This window comes from Macrotis lagotis, chromosome 2, assembly GCF_037893015.1.
Source record: "Macrotis lagotis isolate mMagLag1 chromosome 2, bilby.v1.9.chrom.fasta, whole genome shotgun sequence".
Lineage (NCBI taxonomy): Eukaryota > Metazoa > Chordata > Mammalia > Peramelemorphia > Peramelidae > Macrotis > Macrotis lagotis.
The window spans coordinates 185381072-185406061 of NC_133659.1; the positions used below are offsets into that span (position 1 = coordinate 185381072).

The 24990-nt window shown below is 37.0% G+C and overlaps 1 protein-coding gene across 4 annotated transcripts in view; it reads left to right on the top strand.

Moving 5' to 3' along the window:
• The window catches only part of BRCA1 (BRCA1 DNA repair associated), a 76854-nt gene that overhangs the window by 26432 nt on the left and 25432 nt on the right, over positions 1-24990 (top strand). For all 4 annotated transcript variants that reach the window (XM_074223797.1, XM_074223796.1, XM_074223798.1 and 1 more), the window contains 6 exons: positions 1406-1511; positions 2014-2059; positions 3834-3910; positions 10813-14154; positions 14575-14663; positions 23058-23229. In XM_074223797.1, coding sequence (XP_074079898.1) covers positions 1406-1511; positions 2014-2059; positions 3834-3910; positions 10813-14154; positions 14575-14663; positions 23058-23229 — 3832 coding nt within the window. The remainder of the gene's footprint in view (positions 1-1405; positions 1512-2013; positions 2060-3833; positions 3911-10812; positions 14155-14574; positions 14664-23057; positions 23230-24990) is intronic.

A 24990-nucleotide genomic window follows, 5' to 3' on the forward strand; every position in this document is an offset into this window, starting at 1 on the left:
ATCCATCTTGTCCTAGATGTACAGAGATGAGCTAAATCAAAATATTTTCTTAAGGGAACTATTCACTGTTTACTAAGTCAATGGGGATGTGTATTTAGCCTGGAAAAAAAGAAGCTTTTAATGAGTAGTGAGAGGTTATAGAAATCAAAAAGCTAGAGCAGGAAACCATCTAATTTAATCCTCTTGTATTATAGAGGGAGAAAAATGAGACTGGGAAGTTCAATGACTTGCCCAAGGTCACATATCTATTATGTTTCAGTGCTAGGTTTAGGTTTTGAATTGCAGCTCCCTCATTCCAAGTGCACCTATGAAAGAGCAGTCTTAAGAATTTGAAGGACTGCCATATGGAAACAGGACTAGCTTTTTTTCTTTGTCTACAGAGGGAAAAATGAGGAGAAGCTTCAAAGTTGTAAATTTCAGCTTGGCTTTTTTTTAGAGGTAGGGGAGGGCTGGGAGAACAACTTTTTAAATAGCCCAGAAGGCCATTTGGTAAGGTAGTGAGTTTTCTGTTACCGGGAGATTGCAAGTTGGAGATTCGTTGGTGGCTCGGGCATGTTGTAGAAACTATTACCACTCATATAGGAGAAAGGATAGATTTGTGAGATCCCTTCCAACCCTAAGATTATAGGATTTATGATTTGGTATGACAAAGGAAGGTCTCTTGAGCCTTTCTCCTCTGCTAATACTTTACCTGTCTTGTAATTTAACAACCACAGGATCTTCAGTGTTCAATAAATTTTTCTGGTTTAAAAGATAAATATTCTATTTCAGTTCATCAGCCATGAAGAAGAAGAAGAAGAAGAATACTATCTATTTCCTAGCTTTCTTGTGAAAATAATAAAGTGAAATTTGGACCTTTTTTTTGTTCCTATAATGATGGAAAACTTAAAAATGTATCTACAATGGCCAGTAACAATTTTTCAATGAGTACAGAAGGATTGAGAAACAAGAAAAGAAAAAACCTGGATGAAATTAGTAGTAGAATCTTTCAAGGATTTTTCCACTTGATCTTTGATCTTCAGACCATCCTTTCTTTGTCTACTATATTAGAGCACTATGGTAGGTGCTTGGGTAGAGATTCAAAGATAAACTGAACACAGTGCCTTTATAGATCTTTTTAGTTCAATAATACTCTTATTCTTCACACAGTCATAGAAATTATAGAGAAAGTTATCAGGGCTTATTGGAATATATCATTGGAGTATTAGAAAATTAGAAAACAGTACTGAACAAATCAGTTTCTATTGCCTGTTTGTTTTAAGAATTTTCTACAAATTTACTTTTTGGTTTAGTTTACAGAATCAGTCAGTAATAGAGACCCTATACCATACATATCCCATATCATACCTTAAAGAGATATTTTTTTTCCTTTGAGTATATGACTATTCTCTGTATTTGTTGGCAGGAATCCAGTCTTGGTGTCCAGCTCTTTGACCTTGGCATCAGAAAAGGTTCCCTGAGGAAGAAGCAAAAGAAATGCAATAAAAAGAATGCTGTCTACATTGAGTTGGGTAATAATGGTCCTCTCAGCCAAGTTATATATTGCATATTGGAATTAAAGAACGAAAAGAAAATGTTTTTACTTAAAGCCACTGACATTTTGTATGCAACAAAAGATATTAAAAAGAAAAACTGCAGTAATTGGTCAGTTTTAAAGCTTCAAGTATATTACATGAATTATACTTATATGTATATGTGTAATATAAAGTTACATAGTCAGTTCATTGACATTAATGTGGTGCCTATTGTATGTACATCGATCGTACTGTTCAAATACTGTAGGAAGGGAAAGATAATTAAGTAAAATAGTTCCTGCCTTAAGGGGGTTATAGTCTAAGGAAGTGATGGAACCAGAAATAGTCATTTATTTTCCCAACTGGCTGAATAAGTATTCCTGGAGCACAGGACCAGTAAGAGATTTGAGAAGCCAGAAAGAGATGGGACAACAACATCATTCACCTCAACCAGAAAACCTTCTAACTTGTGTTTTGGGGTGTTGGGGGAATTTTTTAGGATCTGATTCTTCTGAAGATGGTGTGAAAAATGAAGTCTGTAACAGGTAAGTAGAAGATCATTTATTAAACCTCTACCATGTACTAGGTTCAGGGAATACGAGTACAAGAGAAAACCCTTATTTTATCTGAAATGTACCTGGAGGTTGTTATCTCATTTGATCCTCACAACACCCCTGTGAGGCAGGCGGAGGAAATAGGCTGAAAGAACCCCTTAGTTTATTCTGCAGGTCTCCAGCTAGTTGAAACATATGGTGGATTCAGATCTAGGCCTTTCTAAGTCCAAGCCCAGAGTTTTTTTCTGCTGCTCCATGCTTCTAGTCATATACATGAGAGAGTAGATAGATAGTGCTTTCATATTAAGGGAGTATTGATGCTCAAAGTTTCCATAGATTAGATTCAAGCCTGGAAGGGACATTCAGGATCCTCTAAGCCAGCCCCCTTATTTCATTAAACTGAGTCTAGCTACTCTGATTCTAAGGAGCAGGCATTGTGCCTAAAAGATTCAATAGATTTGCATCTTTTTTATTTTATATTTTCATTGACTTTCATGAAAATCTGATTTAACAAGGGAATTCTGAGAAATGATGTGACAGAAAGATTTGTGTTCTAGCCAAGAAATAGGAGGGAGTAAGAGAAGGGATGACATTGGTATAGCTGTCAATGTAGATGAAGCCCATGTAAATTTTGATCAGTACTGTTAACCAAAAGAAGCATTACAAGTCCATGAGATATGCACTGAAACTGAATTTATTATATATGGGTATTTACATTAAAGGGAAAGGGGGAAGTTGTAGGGGAGGAAAAAAAGGATTAATCCCCTCCTGAAGGTGAGGAGAAAGGCAGTGGCAAAAGCAGTTCTCTTTCAGTTGGAAACTGGGAAACCATGAAGATAATATGGAAAATACGATAAATTAAGAAGATAAGTTTAGGGGGATCCTTAATAGTACTTTATAGTTTCTTCACTTTCCCTAGTGATAGAAATGAGAAATAGAGTTTGGAGAGATTCCTGTCACAAAAGAAAGTAATAGGGGCAAAAGCAGAAGGTAACTTGTAGATATCCAGAGAAATATTCTGGATATTCTGTGGTTGCTTTTACAGCTTTATATCCTCTACATGTGGACTGAATACTCTACCTTCCAGGTGGGACATTGCCCTTCTCTGAATGGTGCTTCTATTATTTTTAATTTATAATCCTTAATTCTGACTAGTCTGTTAGCATAACTTTTAAAACATTTCTGGTCTCTAATACTTTTCCCTTTGAGACCTTCAACCTTTGATCTTATTCTGACTATTATAATGTAATAGGGGGGAAATCTCTGAATTTAAATTCAGTGATGGTCTACTGGGGACAGTGGGTAGAGTGCAGGATCTGGTGTTGGGTGAACCTGAGTTCAAATCCAGTTTGAGGGACTGAGCTGTGTAATCCTGGAAAAGTCACTTAGCCCCTGTTTGCCTCAGTTTCTTCAGCTGTAAAATGGGGATAGTAGCACTTACCTCCCAGGATGGTTGTGAGGATCAAATTAGATAATAATTGTAAAGCATTTAAATTGGCACATACCAAGTAAGCACTATATAAATGTTAGCTATTATCATTGTTATTAATTATCTAAATTCAAATGCTATTTGCTCATTACCTAGGTGAAATCACTTAATTTCTTTGTACCTAATGCAATCTCTTTGGGAGACTGCGCTAAATTATTTATAAGGCTCCACCTAATTGTAATCCTAGGAGAAAACATTTAATGTTCTAGCTTAGTTTTAGTTCCATGAAGACATTACTGTTCTTTCTCAGTAAGGCATCTGCCTTCTTTTCTATAGTGTGGAAGACCAAGAATTGTGCCAAACCTCATCACATGGAACCAGACTCAAAGTCAGGTTAAAGCCCAAGGAAAGAGGTAATGTCAATCTTTCTTCATATTTCCTGACTTGTTAAGCACAGAAGAAAATCTGGGTAGACTTGAAGAATTACCCAGTAGCCTTGAAGAACAAAAGAACCTTTTCTAACCCAAAGCAGTCTCTGACTTCAAATGTCATTTTATTTGTTTGTGCTGATAGGAATAAAGCCAAAATTAGAAGGCCAAACTGAAAGCAAAGAAATCTATATGCATGCTAAGAAAAACTGCTGATAATACCTAGTCAATCAGTAGTATTCTCTGGCAATCTAAGATAGATAAATAAAGCCTGTCATTAGAGAGGGAGGGATAGGGAAACTGGGAGATTAGCCAATGGAAAAAAAGTATTGTAATCCAACTAGCAGGATTTATTATCAGATTAAGAAAACATTCTCTCAGGGGCAGCTAGGTGGTGCAGTGGATAGAACACTGGCCCTGGAGTCAGGAGTACCTGAGTTCAAATCCAGCCTCAGACACTTAATAATTGCCTAGCTGTGTGGCCTTGGGCAAGCCACTTAACTCCATTTGTCTTGCAGAAACCTTAAAAAAGAGAAAAAGAAAACATTCTCTGTTCTAGAGCAGGAGACAAGGGGTTGTGACCAAATGTTTTTCCAATTGTGAAAGGAGTACTTTAGACAAAACTGCAGGATTGAGGTAACCATTTATACAAGACTTCAGATATTGCTTATCCTAGGACAAAAAGTTGTTAACTACAGTGCATGAGACTATCTGCTTTATTGTGCCCTTACATCATTTGGTATATTTTATTTTTCCTTTCTTTCCTCTATGAATTTTAGCAGTTGGGGAATTTTTATATCATTAAACCATTAAAATGTCATGAACTGATTGTGATTTCTATTTTTCACTTGTACCCTGCATGTGCTCCAAATAATCCAGTCTTATTTTAGCAGTGCCATCCATTTTTTTAACCAAACTTTCATAAAGCAAACTCCTATCAGTGCAGAGAGGTACATTCTCTACAACTTCCAGAGGTGCCTAAAGCATTTAGAGGTTGAGTGAGTTGTCAGTTTTGTCAAAGACAGGAATAGAAAGAGTAGCATCCCTAATGCATTGTAATCAAATGATCAATATCCATAAAGTTGTGAGGCAGCTTTGTTACTAGAAACTGTGGAAGACTGTTCATTAGTAAGATTTTTTAGTACTTTGTACTTGGATGCTCACCTTAATTTGTCGAATGAATGTTTCATTAGCCATCCCTTTAGCCTCTTGAAACATCTGTGCTAGAAGTTAAGCACCATAGCTTAGTCCATCTGTTCCCAGGCTGATCTGTTCTTTTTCCTCTAACAGATGCTTTTGAGCTGCCCTAACTTCGTAATCTACTGATTTCTTACTATACCCTTCAGGATTCCAGGGTTTCAAAATGAATACAAAAAAAAATTTCATTTAAATTTTTTGCATCAATATTCATTAAGGAAATTAGCCTACAGTTTTCTTTTTCTGTTTCTGTTCTTCCTGATTTAAATATCAAAACCATATTTGTCATAAAGAACTTGGTAATGTTCCTTCTTTACTTATTTTTTAAAATAGTTTATAAAATATTGGAATCATTTTTTTCCTTAAATGTTTAGCAGAATTTCCTTGAAAATTCACCTAGTCCTGGGGAATTTTTTCTTAGGGATCTCCTTTATGACTTGTTCAGTTCCTTTTTCTAATATTGAGTTATCAATATTCTATTTCCTTTTCTCTTAATCTGGACAGTTTACATTTTTATAAATATTCATTTCACTTAGATTTTTAGTTTTACTGGGATATAATTGGACAAAATAACTTAGTTTAATTTTATCTTTTATTGGTAGTATAATTACCCTTTTTATTTGTGAAACTGGCAATTTGATTTTTCTTTTTTAATCAAATTAACCATTGGTTTATCTATTTTATTGTGGGGGATTGTCACTCCATAAAACCATTTTCTGGGTTTATTTATTATTCACTTATTTTTACTTTCAAATTTATTAATCTCTTGGATTTTTAAGATTTCCTTTTGGTATTTAATTGGGTATTTTTAATTTTTTAAAAGTTGAATAATTTTGGGGGCGGCTAGGTGGCATCGTGGAAAAAGCACCAGCCCTGGAGTCAGGAGTACCTGGATTCAAATCTAGTCTCAGACACTTAATAATTACCTAGCTGTGTGGCCTTGGGCAAGCCACTTAACCCCGTTTACTTTGCAAAAACCTAAAAAAAAAAAGTTGAATAATCTTTTTGTCTCTTACTGTTATCCATATTTAGAGATATATGAAATTTTTCTTAAGTACCACCTTGGCTGCATCCCACAAATCTTGGCTTGTTGGGATACTGTTGTCATTCTCTTTGATTCATTCATTCTTTTATTTATGCATGTAACTTAAATATATTATAAGAAAATAAATTGTGTCAGGTGTACAACAAAACACAAGAGAGGATTCATAATAAAAAGCAATAAATTAGGGCAGCTAGGTGGTGCAGTGGATAGAACTCTGGCCCTGGAGTCAGGAGGACCTGAGTTCAAATGTGAGCTCATACACTTAATTACCTAGCTGGGTGACCCTGGGCAAGTCACTTAACCCATTGCCTTGTCCCCCACCAAAAGGCAATAAATTGGCATTTCAAAACAGCCTATATAAGAAATATTATACATTGTATTCAAAATTGTCCATATTTTCTTTGTTTCCCTATATGATTTTCTTCCGTTCTTTGCTGTACATTGTTTACTTTTTTCCCCTTCCCTCCCTTCTAAGGCTACAATTAAGTGTGTGTACATTTATGTATCTTTTTATACATATATATATATATATATACACACATACACTTAAATTTGTTTACTTAAATATACACATGCATAGATAGGTACACATATTTTTCATAGATATCAATATATTTGGTTTGTGTGGATCTTATTTTTATAACATCACTCATTCAAGATTATTTAGTTTCCAATTAAATTTTAATCTATATTTTCACAACCCCTTTGAATGTAATTCTTAATGCATTATAATCTGAAAAGAATGCAGTTAATATTTCAATTTTTTTGTATTTGGTAGCATTATGATTTGATACTTGGTTATTTTTTGTGAAGGTGCTTTTTCAGCAGAGAAAAAAATATGCTACTTTCTCTTTCTATTCTCCAGATAAGATTTTATTCATCTTTTTCATTTCTATCTTAATTATTTTTCAGGTCGATTTGTCTAGCTCTGAAAGAGGAAAGTTGAAGTTTCTTACTAGTACAGCTTTACTGTCTATTGCCTTCTATAATTCATTTAACTTTTCCTTTAAAAATTTGAATGCTATGCCATTTGGTGCATATATGTACCTTGTAAAATATTGATATTGCCTATGACTCCTTTTAGCAATATGTAGTTTAATTAGGCCTGGTTTTGCTTTTATTTTGTCTGAAATCATAACTGTTAAGTCTTTTTTATTTTAGTTGAACCATAATAGATTTTGCTCTAGCCTCTTAAACTTAATTATTATATAAATATTTTGTTTTTCCAATTACATACAATGGTAATTTCCACCAATCATTCCAATTAAATTTTTTTGGCAAGATTTTGAGTTTTACAATATTTTTCTTCCTCCTTCCCTCCCCCTCTCCTGTCAGAAGGCAATCTGATATAGGCTTTACATTTGCATCCAGGATAAGCATAGATCAAAATTGAACTTGCTCTGACAGAAGAATCCAGATCCAAAAGGAAGAAAGGAAACATTAGATGTATAATAGCAAAATTACTTAAGACAACTTTTAAAAACTGAAGATAATAAGCATCACCCTGTGTTGTTGTTAAGGTGCATAACTTCTGATTCTGCTCATCTCACTCAGCATCAATTCATGCAAGTCTTTCCAAGCTTTTCTGAAATCCTGTCCCTCATGATTTCTTACAGAATAATAGTGTTCCACCACATGCATATACCACAATTTGTTTAGTCATTCCCCAATTGATGCACTCTTATTTTTAGCTGTGTGTGTCTCTGTTTCAAATGTATTTCTTGTAAACAGCATCTGGTTTCTAATCCATTTTGCTGTCTGTTTCCATTTTATGGGTGAGTTTATCACATTCACAGTTTTGATTACTAATTGTTTATTTTCCTCTTATCTATTTTCTTCAGTTAATCCTCTCTCTTTCTCTCTCTCTCTCTCTCTCTCTCTCTCTCTCCTATCCTTTATTGTCTGTATTGCTTCTGATCATGATCTCCCCTTTATGACTACCACCATCCCTTTGGGTAATATAAATTTCTATGCTCATTTGAGTAGGTGTATCTCTTTTTCCCTTTTTGAAGCAATTTAGATGAGAATGAGGTTCAAACATTGATCATCACCCCTCTACTGTAAAAGTTCTTCCTTTCATGCCTTTTTTACGATAATTATCCCCATGTTCTCTTCTCTTTTATCTATCCATTTTTTTATATCATCCCAACATAATTAATTCCTTCCCATCTCCTCTCTGAAAATCCTTCTAGAAGTTACATGTATCATCTTCCCATATAGAAATGTAAACAATTTAACCTTGAGTCCCTCATGATTTTTCTTTTATATTTACCTTTTTATCCTTCTCTTGAAGTCAGATTTTCAGTTCAGCTCTGGACTTGAACATCTATTATTTTATTCAATATTCGTTTTTTTCTCCTTGAAGGATTATACTGAATTGGGGGGGGTGGATTATTCTTGTTTTTAGTCCCAACCCTCTTCTCTTTTGATGTGGTAGTTGCTAAATTCACAATATTAGAATGGTTTCTATCTGACTGTTTGAAATATTTTTCTTTGACCTAGGAGCTCTGGAATCTATCTACAGCATTCCTGGTAGTTTTTGTTTTGGGATATCTTGTAGGTAATGATAGAGAGATTCTTTCAATTTTCATTTTATCCTCTGATTCTAGGATACCAGGGCAGCTTTTGTTTTATAACTTCTTGAAATTTGATGTCCAGGATCTTTCTTTAATCATGACTTTCAAGTAGAGTAATAATTCTTAAATTATTTCTCCTTGATCCAGTTTACAGATCAGTTATTTTTCTGATGAGATAATTCACATTTTCTTCTATTTTTTCCCACATTCTTTTGACTTTGTCTTATTGTTTCTTGATGTCTCATGGAATCAAGGTTTTATTTACCTGGTTCTAATTTTCAAGAAATTATTTTTTTCACTGAGCTCTTGTACCTCATTTTTCCAAATGGTCAATTCTGTTTTTTAAGGTAATTTTTTTGTTTGTTTAGAGAGGTAATTAGGGTTAAGTGACTTGCCTAGGGTCACACAGCTAGAAAGATTCTGAGACTGAATTTGAATTTAGGTCCTCCTGTCTTCAGGGCTGGTACTCTATGCATTATTAGCACTTAGCTATCCACAAAATGTTACATATTTTTTGTGTGTGTGCTTCTTTTACTAACCTGTTATTGCCTTTTTTACAGATTTCCTTCCTCAATGATTTTTTTTCCATTGCCATTCCTGATACTCAAAATCATTTTTTACCTCTTCCAGGAATTCTAAGCTTAGTTCATATTTTTTTTCTTTGAGGCTTAGCTAGTAATTGTTTTGATTTCATTGTTTTCTTCTGAGTTTGTGTCTTGATCTTCCTTGTCACTCTTGCAGCTTTTCATGGTTAAGTTCTTTTTTGTTCATTTTTCTAGTCTTTTTCTAAACTTAAGATTTTTTTTTAAGATTTTTTTTACACTGTTGTTTTCAGAACTAGTTCTGGAGATTTGGTAAATTTTCGATACTTAGGATTACAAATAATACAGTTCCTCAGAATCCCTAATCCCTTGTGACCAAAAGTGATAGGGCTCTGCAAAGACCCAAATGCTCCTCTCCATCTTTGACCTGTGACTTAGAAATGGATATAGGTAATGTCATTGCCAAAGAATTTCCTGTCCTTCATCCAGTGCAGTAACAGAGCTTGCCTGTAATCTCTTTCTAACTAGTTGTCATGCCCCTTACTGTTTCTTGACATGAGAATTTCCAATTAATTAGTCTCATCACTGGTGTTGCATTTGTGTGGGCTTCAGGCCAGCTTCTACTCTGGTGTTGCAGATCACTCTTCCCCCTGACCTCCTAAATTGTCTTGAGCTAGAAAAATGTCTCACCTGATCTTTTGTTGGCTCTGCCTTGCCAGAATTTGATTTGAGGCATTATTTTAAAGTTGTTTGGAGGGAAATGTTGGGAGAAGTTAACTGAATGCTTCCCTTAATTCATCTTGCTCAACACCTAGTTTTTCTGTTTTCTATTAGACTTAGGTCTTTGGGGGGGGGGGGGGATGTTTGTTACCCTCTTATAATCAGAGTTTTTGCAGCCCAAGAATATATTTTCTGTCATTTTATTTCTATGACAATACTGCTTTGAGGGGCAGCTAGGTGGCACAGTGGATAGAGCACCAGCCCTGGAGTCAGGAGTACCTGAGTTCAAATCCAGCCTCAGACACATAATAATTACCTAGCTGTGTGGCCTTGGGCAAGCCACTTAACCCCATTGCCTTGCAAAAAAATAAAAAAAAATACTGCTTCTACCATCCTGTTGCTTTATTAATGTACTGTTGCTTTTACTTTACATTGTGGTATTTGTCATTTCTCTTGTGTTCTGAGATTTTTAAATGTATGAAGTATGGTTCAGTAGATAGAGCATAACCTTGTGTGGATGGGGCTTAACCATTTTAGTTTCAATAAGGTTTTATGGGGGTGGGGAAGGGGAGGAAGGTACAATATAGGAATAAAGAAATCCTGGGATAAAATTTTAATTATTTTTAAATGAAAAGAATGAGAATCTTAACAAATAGAGAGTTAATTAAGCCATAAACAAACTTAATTGTGCATATTATAAATAATTCCATTATAATTATTCTTTCTAGGTCATTTTCCATGAAGGCTAGCCACTTGCATGATTATAAAGTTTTATTAAGATGTATTTTGTTTTTGCATTTTTTTCAGCTGAGTATGAGTTACCTGAGGGGACCAAAAAGAGCCTGCAGCAGCAGCAGCCTGACATCAAAGAACTGCATGACATCAAAGAGAATGCCATTGAGGGACATCCAGAGGAGTCTCAGGGTACTTCTTCCTCAAAATTGAATGTGGAGCCATGTGGCATAGACATTCATGTCAACTCATTACTGCTTGAAACCACCATAGAAAAGACTGAACTCAATAAAAGCAAAGATCCCGGCCTAACAAGGAACCAACAGTTCTGTTTGGATGAAAGTAAAGAAATAAGTAGCACTGCAAAGACCCTGGCTGCAGGGGAGCAGCATGAGCTGAATGCACAGCATCTGTGTGAGAAGCAAGAACCAGAGGTAAAGTCACAGCACCCTAAGGGCCCCAAAGGTAATCCTCGGAGCTGCTGGTCTGGAACCAAACTGAAAAGCAGTATTCAGAAAGTCAGTGAGTGGTTGTCCATTGGTTCCTATGAGAGAAGCCAGGAGCACGGTGCAGAGATTACTATTGCCATAGAAGATGGGCATCTGGATACCGCTGATAGAAATTCTAACATTTCTGAGAAGACAGACCTGATGGCTGTCACCACTGATGTGCTGGAAAGAAGCTGCTCCAAGCCAGCAGAAAGCAGTATTAATGATAAAATATTTGGAAAGACCTATCAGAGAAAGTCAAGTCACTCTAATTTGAATTACCCAACTGAAAACTTCCTTGTTGAAACTATTGCTCCTGATTCTTTGATCCCTCCAGAATCTCTCAAGAACACCAAGTTAAAGCGTAAAAGAAAAACCATATCTGGTTTGCAGCCTGAAGATTTTATCAGGAAGACAGATGTTCCAGCTAATCACAAAACCCTTGAAAAGAAAAATCCTGCTGTTGACCAAATTCTTGAAGGAGAACAAAATGATCAAGTGATGAATGTGATGAATGCAGCTAATGGCCATCTTGAACAGAAAGCCCTGGGTGATCATGTCAGGGAAGTGAAAGATGCTCAGGCAGCAGAACTGTTCTCTGCAGAGAAAGAATCTACATTCAGAACTGGAACAAAGCCTGCAGCTGGCTGCACAGTCCATGGGGAACTCGAATTAAATGGGAGAGATACCAAAATGACAAAAAAGGACAGGTTGAGGAAGAAGCCTTCAGCCAGGATTGTCCATGCTCTTGAGCTTGTGGCTGATAAAAACTCAAGCTCTTCTAATGAGGCTGAATTACAGATTGATAGCTATCCCAGTAGTGATGAGATAAAGAAAGGAAATAATTCTGAACAGAAGCAAATCAGACGCAGCAGAAGACTTCAGCTGCTGTCAGAAGAAATTGCAGTTGGAGCTAAGAAGGCCCATAAGCCATATGACCAAGCAGAAGAAAGTTGTGTCAGTAAAGTTTTCCTAGAATTAGAAATAGGAACTGTGTCTGCCAGTGCTACTGACAACCTATCTACTGATAGGGATCAAGTGTTAGCTAGTTGCAGTTTCACAGACAGAGAGGAAAGGAACACGGAAGTAATCTCAAGCAGCAAAGACCAATATCAAGATCTGGCATTAAGTGAAAGGGAAAGGTTGCAAGGAGAAAGAACCCAAGGAAATGTGGAGCTTCTGGAGGTTCCAGATACTGATTGGGACACTCAGGACAGTATTTCACTATTTCCAGCTGATACTTCCCAGAATTCAAAAGTAGGACCCAGTCCTCACAGAAGTCACTGTGAAATAATGGAAACCCCCAAGGAACTCTTTGATGGTTCTTCATCCAAAACCACTGATGGTTGCCCAGAAGATTTGATGAGAAAGGAAATTAAATATGTTTCTGAGACATCCTCAACAATGGAGGATAGTGAACTTGACACCCAATATTTGCAGAATACCTTCAAACGTTCAAAGCGCCAAACATTTGCTCTGTGTTCCAACCCAAGGCAGGAACGGATGAAATCCTACCATGTTCCTAAGACTGTCAGTCAGCAGAGTTCAGATAATGCCTCAGATTGTAGGGGCCAAGAAAAAGAAAAGCAAGAAAACAGAGAATCAAACAAACCTGGACAACTAACATCTGCAGTCAGGAGTTTAGCTGCCACTTGTCAGACAGAGAGGAAGCCAGGTGATTATGACAAATGTAGCACCACAGGAGTCTCCAGGCTTTGTCACATAGCTCCATTACAAGGGGGCAATGACTGTGAACACATTGCTGGAAACAAACAGGGAATTTCACAAGTTCCTAATCAAAAACAATCCGTTTCTCCAGCAGGGTCATCTGTTAGTAAAACTATATACACAAAAAACCTGGAGGAAAGACTTGATGAACAGACCACATGCTGCCCCAAAACAGCTATGGGAAATGAAAGCTTACCCCAAAGCACCTTAAGACCAGTTAGCCAAAGTAACAGTGCAGAATATATTTCTAAAGCAACTGACTTAAATGGATTTATTAGCATAGACTCTAGTGGAGAAAACAGTCAGGCAGAAAAAGGTGAAAACAAAGAATCTGAATTAAATACACCACCCAAATTAAAACTTGTGCAACCACAAGTCTGTCAACAAAGCTTTTCTCAGGATAACTGCAAAGAGCCAAAAGGGAAAGGAGGAAATGGAAAATCAGCTCTGGCCATTAGTACAGATTCATCTCCATGTTTAGAAGAAACTAAAGAGAGTACACATTCTTCTCAGGCTTGGTCTGAGATGCCTGACTTGTTGGATAGTGATGGTGAAATAAAAGAAAACACCAGCTTTGCCAAAAGTGACATTAAAGAACAATCTGCTATTTTTGACAAAATTGGTAAAAGTTCTCAGGTGAGACAGCCTAGAAAAAGCCTTAGCCCTTTAGTACATAGAAATCACAGTTTCACTTGGAAAGTCCGAAGACAGGCCCAGAAACTGGAGTCTTCAGAAGAGGATGCCTCCAGTGAGGAGGGAGAACTTCCCAGCTTTCAAGACTTAATATTTGGTAAAGCAGCAAGTACACCCTCTCAGCCCACCAAAAATAAAACTATTGCCATAGAGCTTTCAGCAAGCATTGCCGAGGAGAATCCAGCCTTCTTAAGTAGAAATAGTATGAGTGCTAGCAGTCTTCAGATTTCTGAGGAGGCATCCCAGGATGATAATTTCAGCCAAGAATCTCAGTGTTCTGGTAGTTTATTTTCTTCACACTCTAATTCATTAGAAGACTTAACTGGAAAAGCAAATGACAAAGGTTCTGCCTTGGTGTTTGATTCTTCCAAACAAGGGAGAAATCAGCCTGAAGCCCAAGAAATCCATAGCAGTGAAATGTCCATGGTTTCCCAAGATGAGGGAGAAAGAAAAGCTGATCTAGATGAAGACCATCACCTCAAGAACCAGGGTGTGGACTCAAATTTAGGTATTGGCACCAGGCTTTTGTGTTTTTCAAGTCTAGTTTATACTACTGACCTGAATGTTTCTTTTTAATACCTTTTGAGATAAGCAATTTTAAATGAATGACTGAAGAGTTACAGGACAGATCTCTGTTTGAATGAGATATAGTAGAATTCCTTGAGATCATGACACATTTTTCTAAAAGGATCTTTTAGATGCCTGCCTTAGATTCTGAAAAGAAAGGAAAGAGGGGATGTGTGCATGCATGTGTGTGTGTGTGCTTGCACGCAACCATCTCTTATAGTTTGGTTTTTAAATGTAATTCTAACTGGTTTCATTGTACAAAATTAAAATTAATGATAAAACCTCCCCCCAAAAGATTTTTGTGCTTTACAGTATTGCTATCTCATTTTCATCCTTTTTTTTTTCCAAAAAATCATTTAAGGTGAATCTGCATCTGAATATGACAGTGAAACAAGCCATCCTGGTGACATTTCTCAACTATCCTTTCAGAGTGATATTTTAACCACTCAGGTATGAAAACTTGTGTGTGTGTGTGTGTGTGTGTGTGTGTTCATGTATTCTCAGCATTCATGTATATATGATACATGTCACACATTTCATGAGGGTTGCCACAACAAGTAGCAGTATAATCAGCTGATTCAGATCCAGGTCCAAAAAAAAAATAGCCCTTTAATGATTTCTCATGTGTATGAAATCCTCCGTTACCCTTCTACCCTAATATCTCATAACATGATCTTGAGTTCTCACAGGTTATACCATAAGTATAAACTCAGTCTGGTACAATCAGGTTGGAAAGATTTTCCTTTACAAGCCTAATGATGGATAGACTTTTTCTGTCTTTGAAAGTCTAGTCCTTCCCAGGACTGAGTATATCATCAGCAAATTGGTTACTGTGTGATGATTTCCTTCCCCTTCTCCCCCCAAATAGTAGCAAGTCATGTAGACCATTTTTTAAAACAATGGTTATAAGTCTTGTCATTGCCCTTTGTAGTGAATTTAAGTGTTTAATAAGTATTTAATATGTGGGAATTACTCTGACTCTGTTAAATGTCACAAAGAAATGATCAAGAAAACATTCAGGTGATAGAAATAAAAAGGACTCTATCCCAACCTTAGGAGAGTTTATCTCCTGCAGGGACAGAAAAAAATGCTCTCACATAAGTAGAAGTCAAGATAAAATGTGGTAATATCAAAGAATTGATTCAGAGCAGATTCTAAGGCAATAGGAGGACAAAGACCCCAAAGGACCTGGGAGTGGGGCATCAGGGGAGGTTTCCTTGAAGGGATGTTACTTAGCCCACTCCTCCCCAGGGCATGGCACAACCTGGGGAACATTGGAAAGTGTTAGTTACTCTCACCTTGTTCAAACCCTTATGTGGAGGGATAATGATTAGCTCACAAAACCTGTATGATTTTCTTTGTGTTTGTAAACAGTTTACCTTTCATTTTTCACAATGTTCACTGGCCTTTCTGCCCAGGACCTATGTTTTTCCCTTCTTTTGTAGGCAATTGCAGTTTTGTTTTATTTTTTTCAAATATTGGTGCTTTGTTCTAAAAATATTTGGCATAGATAGTATTGAAGAATCTCTCTTATTTTTTTTGTTTGTTTTTTTTTTGCAAGGCAATGGGGTTAAGTGGCTTGCCCAAAGCCACACAGCTAGGCAATTATTAAGTGTCTGAGGTCAGATTTGAACTCAGGTACTCCCAACTCCAGGGCAGGTGCTCTATCTACTGTGCCACCCAGCCGCCCCTTCTGCGCCACCCAGCTGCCCCTTCTTTTATTGTTTACAAGAATCTTTTGGGGTCAATGCTCCCAAACTTTTGAGGTAGAATAGTCTGTGGGAGAATAATAATTATAGCTAACCTTTTTTATAAATGTGTTTTAAAGTTTGCAATGCACTTTGTGCATTGTCATGTCATGACAACACTCCTATAAGGATAAGTTTGATAATCAGGATTATTGCCCTTTTATAAACAAGGAACCTGAGAGTGAGAGAAGTTGGATGATTTCACGGTCATACCACTAGTCAGCAGGGAGACCTTCCTGACACTGAGCCCAGTACTATTTCTACTATGATATTCTACCTCTCAAAGAAAAGAACCTGGCAGTACATTTCATCATTGATGAGACCTAATTCTCTAATTGAATTACCTAGGGCCTTTGTTTCCTTATCCCTAAAAAAAGGATCATTTCTCCCATTCCCTCTCTGTCTCTGCTTCTCTCTCTCTCTCTCTCTCTCTCTCTCTCTCTCTCTCTCTCTCTTTCTTTCTTTCTTTCTCTGTCCCCCTATGTATTTTGAGAATTTTCCCCCCCTTCACTTATAACCTCTAAGCCTTCCTCTGGCTGCTAGCAAGTAAATAATAAACAGAAGCAAATGGAAATTTGTTCTTCTCCTTTTATAATTCTTTGCAATGCAAGACTGAGACCAGGAAGAGTAGCATCTTTCCTTGCAGTTTTTTTTCAGCCCTAGAATTCTTTCCTTGACGGCCTATATACTATAGTAGTTAGTTGTGTACTGTATTATTGAGCATTCAGTGAGTCTCTTCAGGATCTAGAAACAAACAAAACCTCAGGGATAATTAGGGACATTAAGGTTCAGGTATGCTTTTTAAGATTCTTAGAATCTACTATTAAAATTGTTCATTATCTTGACCCTGGAGAAGTGATTCCCTCTCCATATTCCAGTGTTATTCCAAGTCATGCTAGGAGGAGTTATAGAACTTAATGTCTTTAATACCACACTGAAATGTAGGAAAAAAACTTTTAGGTCATTTTACTGGCCACCCCAATGAAATCATTGGTATTTGAAGTGGTGGAATATATGACTGGCTTTTATCAGAACAACTTTACAAACCTTACTCTACTTCAAGGACTGTGAGAGAGGCTTTATCACCTTCAGTTTAGTTTATCTTTCAAATTTTTAATTGTTATCTGAATCCAAATAAATACTCATCTTTCTTCCCTTACCCAGCCATTCCTTATAACAAAGAATACAAAAAAAAAAACAGTTCAGCAAAACTAACCAATATATCAACTGCAACTGACAAAATATGTAATAATCCCTATCATTGGGGGAAAAAAGGAGAAGAAAAAAATTCTTTTCATTTTCTATGGAAAGGAAGTTTCCTGAAGCCTGGGGTCTATTGGAGTATGGAGGAAATTTGTATGGCTTCTGCCTGTTTTGTACCTGAGCAGTGATCAGGTACAAAGCATTCTCTCCATTTATAAAGGATTGCTATGGTGACTAGAAGATTGAAGAGACCTGTGGGGCCTTTTCTGTCTCTCCGATTCATGATTCTTTCTGGATCTGGAGAGCTTGGAAAAAGGATGCTTTCACAATCTCAGACTAATATTTTGTTTCTTATATTCTGAAATTGGAAACTCTAGAGTCTAGTTTTTGATGCTGCTACACTTTTAGTACTTTCATACAGTTTATGACCTTGAATAAGTATTCTTACCCCATTATTTGCTCCCGTTTCCATTAATGGAGATTATATTTCTGGTTTCTTTCTCAGAAATGCCATACATATTAATTTAAGGGATTTTTTGTTTCATTTTTGTTTGTTTTGCTTTTTAGTTTGAGGACTTGACTTTTTGCAAAATATTTTAGTGAAAATTTGACCCTAAATTCTGAGGAGATTATAGAGTAGCATGCTGTGTCTTAGCATAGATAGACTAAGAAGTTAAACAGAACTGAGAAGAAGACAATTCACAAAAACTTTTATTATACCACTATATGGAGGTCTAGGTTAGATGCTGGGAATGATAGGGAATTTAAATTTCATGGTCTTTGCCCTTATAGTGTTTATAACTTAATCGGGACCATTTGTAGTTACAAAACACCAAGGTACAACTTAATTCATAAATTGAAAATAGAAAAATAGGGCATTTCTAACATAAGAAATAAAGGCACAGAGGCAGGAATGCATAGGACACATTTGAGGACAGTAACTTTTTGATTTAATTGAAACACACTTCTAAACATATCACCCTCACTCCAGGCTTTAATTTAATCTCTTTTCTGCTAGAAACTTGTATTCTGCTCCTGGAGCCACTTTGAACTTGAAGGGTCATTATTCAGACAGGGTAGGGTGATCTTTTATTGTTGAAAGCCTTGAATGCCAGGCAGGGAAATTTGAATCTTCCTAGTGGTCAGTAAGAGGTTTTTGAAGATTCTGAAATAATACAACCAGATGCATTCACAAGGAATATGCTTGGCAGCAATGGAATGAGTAGCTTATTGAAGCTATTCTCTGGTTAACTAAGACCTTAACTACATCCTAGCATCACAGATCTGAGATCTCTTTGTTGTGACTAGCCAAACCCCAATGGGATGCATAGGAGCGGTATAGTCAGAAAGCAGTAATTTGAACATTTAATTGGTAAAAATGGAAGGGTTCCTGTACTGTCACCCTTCTGCATACAAATTATACAATCATCCTTCTCCTCCTGCCATTCTTTTTACCTTCCTAAGCTGCTTATTATCTACCTAGAAACAGGGTATGGTAATCATGCAATATTGCAACCAGAATAGAATTCTAGACACATTAATCAGAGGCCTTTTTTAGTGTGCTGTAGCAGGGTCCCCATAGCAAAACCTAGTCTATTTCTGATCATAGATGTAAATACAGCAAGCTCCACATGATGGCAGTGCTGTTGCTATAAAAGGAATTGGCAGCAATGCAATCTCATTGTAGCAGCAGAAACCTTTGTCAAGCTCAGAATACATTTTCCACTCAAAAAAAAAAACCTGCTAAATCTTTGAATTCAGTGTGGCAGAAGGAGGAAGATGGCTTGTTTTTAGGAAACTGGCAAATTAAGAATTAATTAAGAATTAAGAATTAGAATTAATTAAGAAATAATTAAGTATTAGAATTGATTAAGAGAAATCATTCTTTCCAGATTTTTGCAACCAGTTGTAAGAATTCTTAATGCATGTGAAGAAGAGTCTACTTTAGAAAGTCCTTTTGTCAGTTTGAGTCTAGGAATAACCCCTTAATCCTTTGCCTTCCAAAAGCCATGTCTTAATTGGCCCTTTCTTAAAATGAAAGGATCAGTAGTATGGACTTGTAAATTGAGAAAAACATTTGTATAATAATAATAGCTGGTAGTTAGAGAACCTGTTAAAATCTGCAGAATGCTTTATATATGTTTTCTCATTTGAAATTCACAGCAATGGCGGTGGGGGGGGGTGTATTACCTCCATTTTGCAGTTGAGAAAACAGTGACTCAAGAGAGATTAAGTCAGTCATCCATGGTCTCACAAGTAGTGTACATTAGAAGTGAGATTCAAACCCAGCATTCTTTCCAGTCTACAAGGCTGTACCTATGGTCCCTTTACATGAATATCCTTATATTCACAGCAATGACTATTCTTCTTTATTTACATTATTTTTTTGTAGTCTTTCTTTAGGAACCCACCAGCCTGTTAATATTTCTCCCATCCTTTTCCGCAGTGATCTCTAAGCACTTCGTTAGCATTAGCTCCTTATTCTTGTTGACTGCAGCCAAAGAATCAGGGAATCCTAGAGTTAGAAGCAACTTTTCTAAGACAATTTCAGACTCCAAGCAAGATTAAGAATCTCAATGAAGCCTTTTGAAATATTTAATTGCCTTGATAATTGGCAACTTTCTATTACCCAACCTAAATCTTCTCTGGGCTAACAGAGAAAATTAATTCTTTACTGTATCTTTAAAAAATAAGTTGGATAAAAACAAAGTCTATATAAAATATTAAAATGAAGTTAATTGGGATGGAGCCAAGATGGCAGAATGGAGGCAGGAATTCCCACAAGCTCTCCCCCAAACCATTCCAAATACCTTTAAATAACAACTGTAACAAAATTTAGAGTGGCAGAACCACAGAAAAACTTAGTGAAACAATTTTTCAACACAAGACAACTTGGAAGCTCCAGGAAAGTCTGTTATACCAGAGTTAGAAAGGGCCATAGTGCAGCCTGGGCCATGTCTACTGCTGAAGCAAACTGGCTCTAGTCATCCAGGAACAGCCTGCAAGGTGCCTTGGTCCGTGGAAGCAGTGGTGGTTTCCAGACCTCTCAGCTGAGAGATTGATTGCCTTGGAAGCTCAGTAGGAAAACTCTGCTGCACCAAATGAGAGTGGAGCCCAGCCTAGCTCAGGTCTCAATACAGACTAGAAGCAGGGCAGGGAGCCACCCAGCAGCTGCTTCTAGAACACTCAGCCTATGGCCTGTAAGGGTTGGGGGAGATTGCAGAGATCTCTCTGCTATCTATCCCTGAGGTAGTGTTCTGTGACTTTGCCTGTGCTTAGATCCAGCTACAGCCTGGGCCCCAGTCTTAGGAAAAGGCTTTACTGCCATAATGGAGTGGCTACCCTCCTCATAGTTCCAGGACAGCAAGGAGTACTTACGGTTATCCACAGACCAGGAGAATGGTCAGAGCCTGTCATAAGACCTTAAAGGATTTGAGGTCCCTGGGGAGTATCATAAAGACAACTGCAAAAACCCTCAAAAGCTTGAGAAAGTGTCCTCCAGGGGCAGCTAGGTGGCGTAGTGGATAAAGCACCAAGCCCTGGAGTCAGGAGTACCTGGGTTCAAATCCGGTCTCAGACACTTAATAATTACCTAGCTGTGTGGCCTTGGGCAAGCCACTTAACCCTGTTTGCCTTGCAAAAACCTAAAAAAAATAGTGTCCTCCACCCTGAAAGCAGAGCCCCACTTTAATAAAGAGTTAAAATCAAGTCATAGGCTGGAGAAATGAATAAACAACAGAAGAAAAAAAAATCCAACCATAGACAACTATTTTAGCCCTATGGAGGATCAAAATACTTACTCAGAAGATAACAAAGGCAAAGCTTCTGTCTCCAAAGCCTCCAAGAACAATAGGAATTGGTCTCAGGCTCTGAAGAGCTCAAAAAAGATTTTGAAAATCAATTAAGGGAAGTAGAAGAAAAAGTGGAAAGAGAAATGAAAGCGATGCAGAAAAATCATGAAAATCAAGTCAGCAACATGGTAAAGGCGATTAAAAAAATACTGAAGAAAATAACATTTTAAAAACCAGTTTAGGTCAGATGGAAAAAACAGTGCAAAAGGTCAATGAGGAAAAGAATGCCTTAAGAAGCAGAATTGACCAGATGGAAAAGGGGATTCAAAAGCTCTCTAAAGAAAACAATTCCTTTGAATATAGAATGGAGCTAAAAGAAGCTGATGACTTTGTGAGAAATCATGAAGCAATAAAAGAAAACCAAAAGAATAGAAAACTAGAAGAAAATGTGAATATCTCATTGGAAAAACAACTGACCTGGAAAACAGATCCAGGAGAGATCATTTAAAAATTATTGGGCTACCTGAAAGTAAAAGCACCTCGACTTCATTTTTTCAAGAAATAATCCAGCAAAATTGCCCTGATATCCCAGAAGCAGAGGGTAAAATAGAAACTGAGGGAAACTACCAATCACCTCTTGAAAGAGATCCCAAAATGAAAATACCCAGTAATATTATAGCCAAATTCAAGAGCTCCCAAGTCAAGGAGAAAATAGTGCAAGCAGCCAGAAAGAAACAATTCAAATATCATGGAGCTACATTCAGGATAATACATAATTTAGAAGCTTCCATGTTAAGGGCTTCTAAGGCTTGGGATATGATATTCTGGAAGGCAAAAGAACTTGCATTACAGTTGAGAATTAACCACCCAGCAAAACTGAACATAATCTTTTTCAGGGGAAAAGATGGACATTCAGTGAAATAGGGGACTTTCAAACTGTCAAATGACCAGAGCTGAACAGAAAGTTTGATGTTCATGTACAGTACTCAGGTGAAGCATAGAGAGGGTGGACGGGAAGGACTGATTATGAGGGATTTAATGATGTTGAACTTCGAGTATACCTCCAAGGGAAGAAGCTACTAATAACTCATATGAACCACCTCACTTATTAGAGCATTTAGAAGGAGCATATATGGACAAGGCACAGGAGGGAGCTGGATATGAAGGTATAATATGTTATAAAGTTGGAGTTAATGGGCAAGAAAGGAATGTACTGGGAAAAAAGAGGAGAGGTGGAATGGATTAAGTTATTTCACATAAAAGAGGTAAGAAATCTTTTGCAATGTAGTAGAATGGGGGAAGGTGAGGGGGCAATGAGTGAGCCTTCACTCTCATCAGAAGTGGCTCAGAGGAAATAACATACACTCAATTGGGTATAGAAATCTCTTCTCTAGAGGAAAATAGAGAAGAAACGGATGGGGGAGGAGGGTTGGAGATAGAAGAGGGAAGATTGTGGGTGAGGGTAGTTAGATACAACACATTTTTAAGGAGGGACAGGGAGAAAGAGAATAGAATAAATGGGAATGGGGAGGAATAGGATGGAGGGAGATACAACTAGCACTAGCATCTGGGGGGGGGAATATTGAAACAATTTCTCTGATGGACTTATGTTAAAGAATGCTATCCATCTCAAGACAGCTGATAGTATCTGAACACAGTCTGAAACTTTTTTTCCTCATTTTTATCTTTCTTGAGGTTTTTCTGTGTGTGTGTGTGTGTGTGTGTGTGTTTGGGGGGTAATGTTTATTTTTACATGGTTATTGTAATGTGAAAAAAATTTAAACCAAGTAAATTGAATTATTGAAGTATTAAAATTTCTTAAGTTTTTTTTCTTTTTCTATGATCTTTAAACCAAAATAACCACCTTAGAACAGGTCATTGATTTTGTAATTTTCCTTCCCTCCTTGTTTCTGACCAGAATAATTTCATAAGAATGCTTTATGTGAACCTGGTTAGATTATGTGTTTGACCAGATTTAGTCTTTCAACACTGAGAAATTTGTGTTTTCTTCATGAAATATGTCTTTGTAATTAACTTTAATGCTGGCTTTTTTCCCCTTTGAGAGAAATATAATCTGACACAGGATCATTTCTTTGTTGTAGCAAAGGGACACCATGCAAGACAACCTGAAAAAACTCCAACAGGAAATGGCTGTCTTGGAGGCTGTCTTGGAGCAACATGGCGGTCAGACCCCTGACAATCCTGCTTTTCAGGAATCTGGGTTCTACCCTTCTTTGGACCAGCCAGACTTGAAACATATCAGATCAGAAAATGGTAAATTCATTTTTGTTTTCAGATATTTTCTGAACCATTTGGTCAATGGTCCTTTGTAAGATGAGATAAGAAATTTAGAGCATAAATGAAATACGTTTATTTGCCTTCAAAAGACCAGAGTAGCCAAGAGAAAAGGTTATCCAGGGGCAGCTAGGTGGTGCAGTGGGTAGAGCACCGGCCCTGGAGTCAGGAGTACCTGAGTTCAAATGTGGCCTCAGACACTTAATAATTACGTAGCTGTGTGACCTTGGGCAAGCCACTTAAACCCATTTGCCTTGCAAAAAAACCTAAAAAAAAAAAAGGTTATCCAGGATCACTCTGGGATTGTCACCCATATATTGAACAATATGCTAAGATCTAAAAGGGAGATGAAAAAATCCTCTTGTCTTTATATGGCTAGGAATCTGAGGAAGGAGATAAGTACCCACAAATAAATGACTAAACACTTGTGAAATAGTCTGCAGCGTTATTCTGTATTGGCATAATCTGTTCTGAGTATCCAACACTACAGAGTGAATCTGGGGAGCTGAAACCCTGGCTGAGAGATGCTAGGAAAGACAAGGAGACCTGGAACCACTCACATGAATATGGCATATATATATTAAGTTATTTTTTATCATCTTCATTATTAAAGTTATTATTACTGGGGATAGTAAGAAGTTACATTCAAGGAAACAGATTTTCACTTTGTGTGTGTGTGTGTGTGTGTGTGTGTGTGTGTGTGTAATGGGGGGGCCTAGTAAGTGTCAAGTGTCTGAGACTGAATTTGAATTCTGATTCTCCTGACTCTAGGGACAATGCTTTAACCACTGTGCCACCTAGCTGTCCCTTGCTGTAATTTTTAATTATCAAAGATAGCCAACTACAAAATTGGTTACCTTGTAAGTTAGTAAGCTCTCCATTACTGAAGGAGTAAAGCCTACATGATGCTTATTGAAGGTTGTTTAGAATAGCGGTATCAAACTCAAATGGAAACAGATCCCTTTAGTGACATGTTGATTATTGACTTAGAAAACTGCAAACTAACATTATCTGTATTTTCTAACTTTTCCCAATTACATTTTAATCTGGTTTGTGCCTCACTCTGAAGTTTAGGCAGCCTATGATTTAACACTTCATTGATTAGATGGTTTCCTGCAATGTGTAAAATCAGCCAAAGCCTCTCAAATCCCTTCGAGCTCTGAGATTCCATAATTTTGTTCCTTTAACATTGGTAAGAGAGGAGAAATTATCTAAAGTAACAGGCTTTAGGTATGAGACTGAAAGATACACTGTGTTTACAAGGCATGGCCTGATCCTTAGTATATCAAAATCTATAGTGCACAAGTGTTTGTTTGTTTGTTTGTTTGTTTTTAGGTTTTTGCAAGGCAAACAGAGTTAAGTGGCTTGGCCAAGGCCACACAGCTAGGTAATTATTAAGTGTCTGAGACCGGATTTGAACCCAGGTACTCCTGACTCCAAGGCCAGTGCTTTATCCACTGTGCCACCTAGCTGCCCTGCACAAGTGTTTTTGTATTGAGCCAAATTAATTAAAGCCTAATCTGGGTCATCTAGATAGCACAGTGAATAGAGCATCAGCCCTGGAGTCAAGAAGATCTGAGTTCAAATTTGACTCATGTCCTTGATACTCACTAGCTGTATGACCTTGGGCTTAACCCCCACTGCCTCAGAAAAATCAAAAACCAAAAAATTTAACTCAGGTACATGAATACTAAAGGAATACAATCTGAAAGATGGGTCAGAGCCAAAATATTCAAGGAT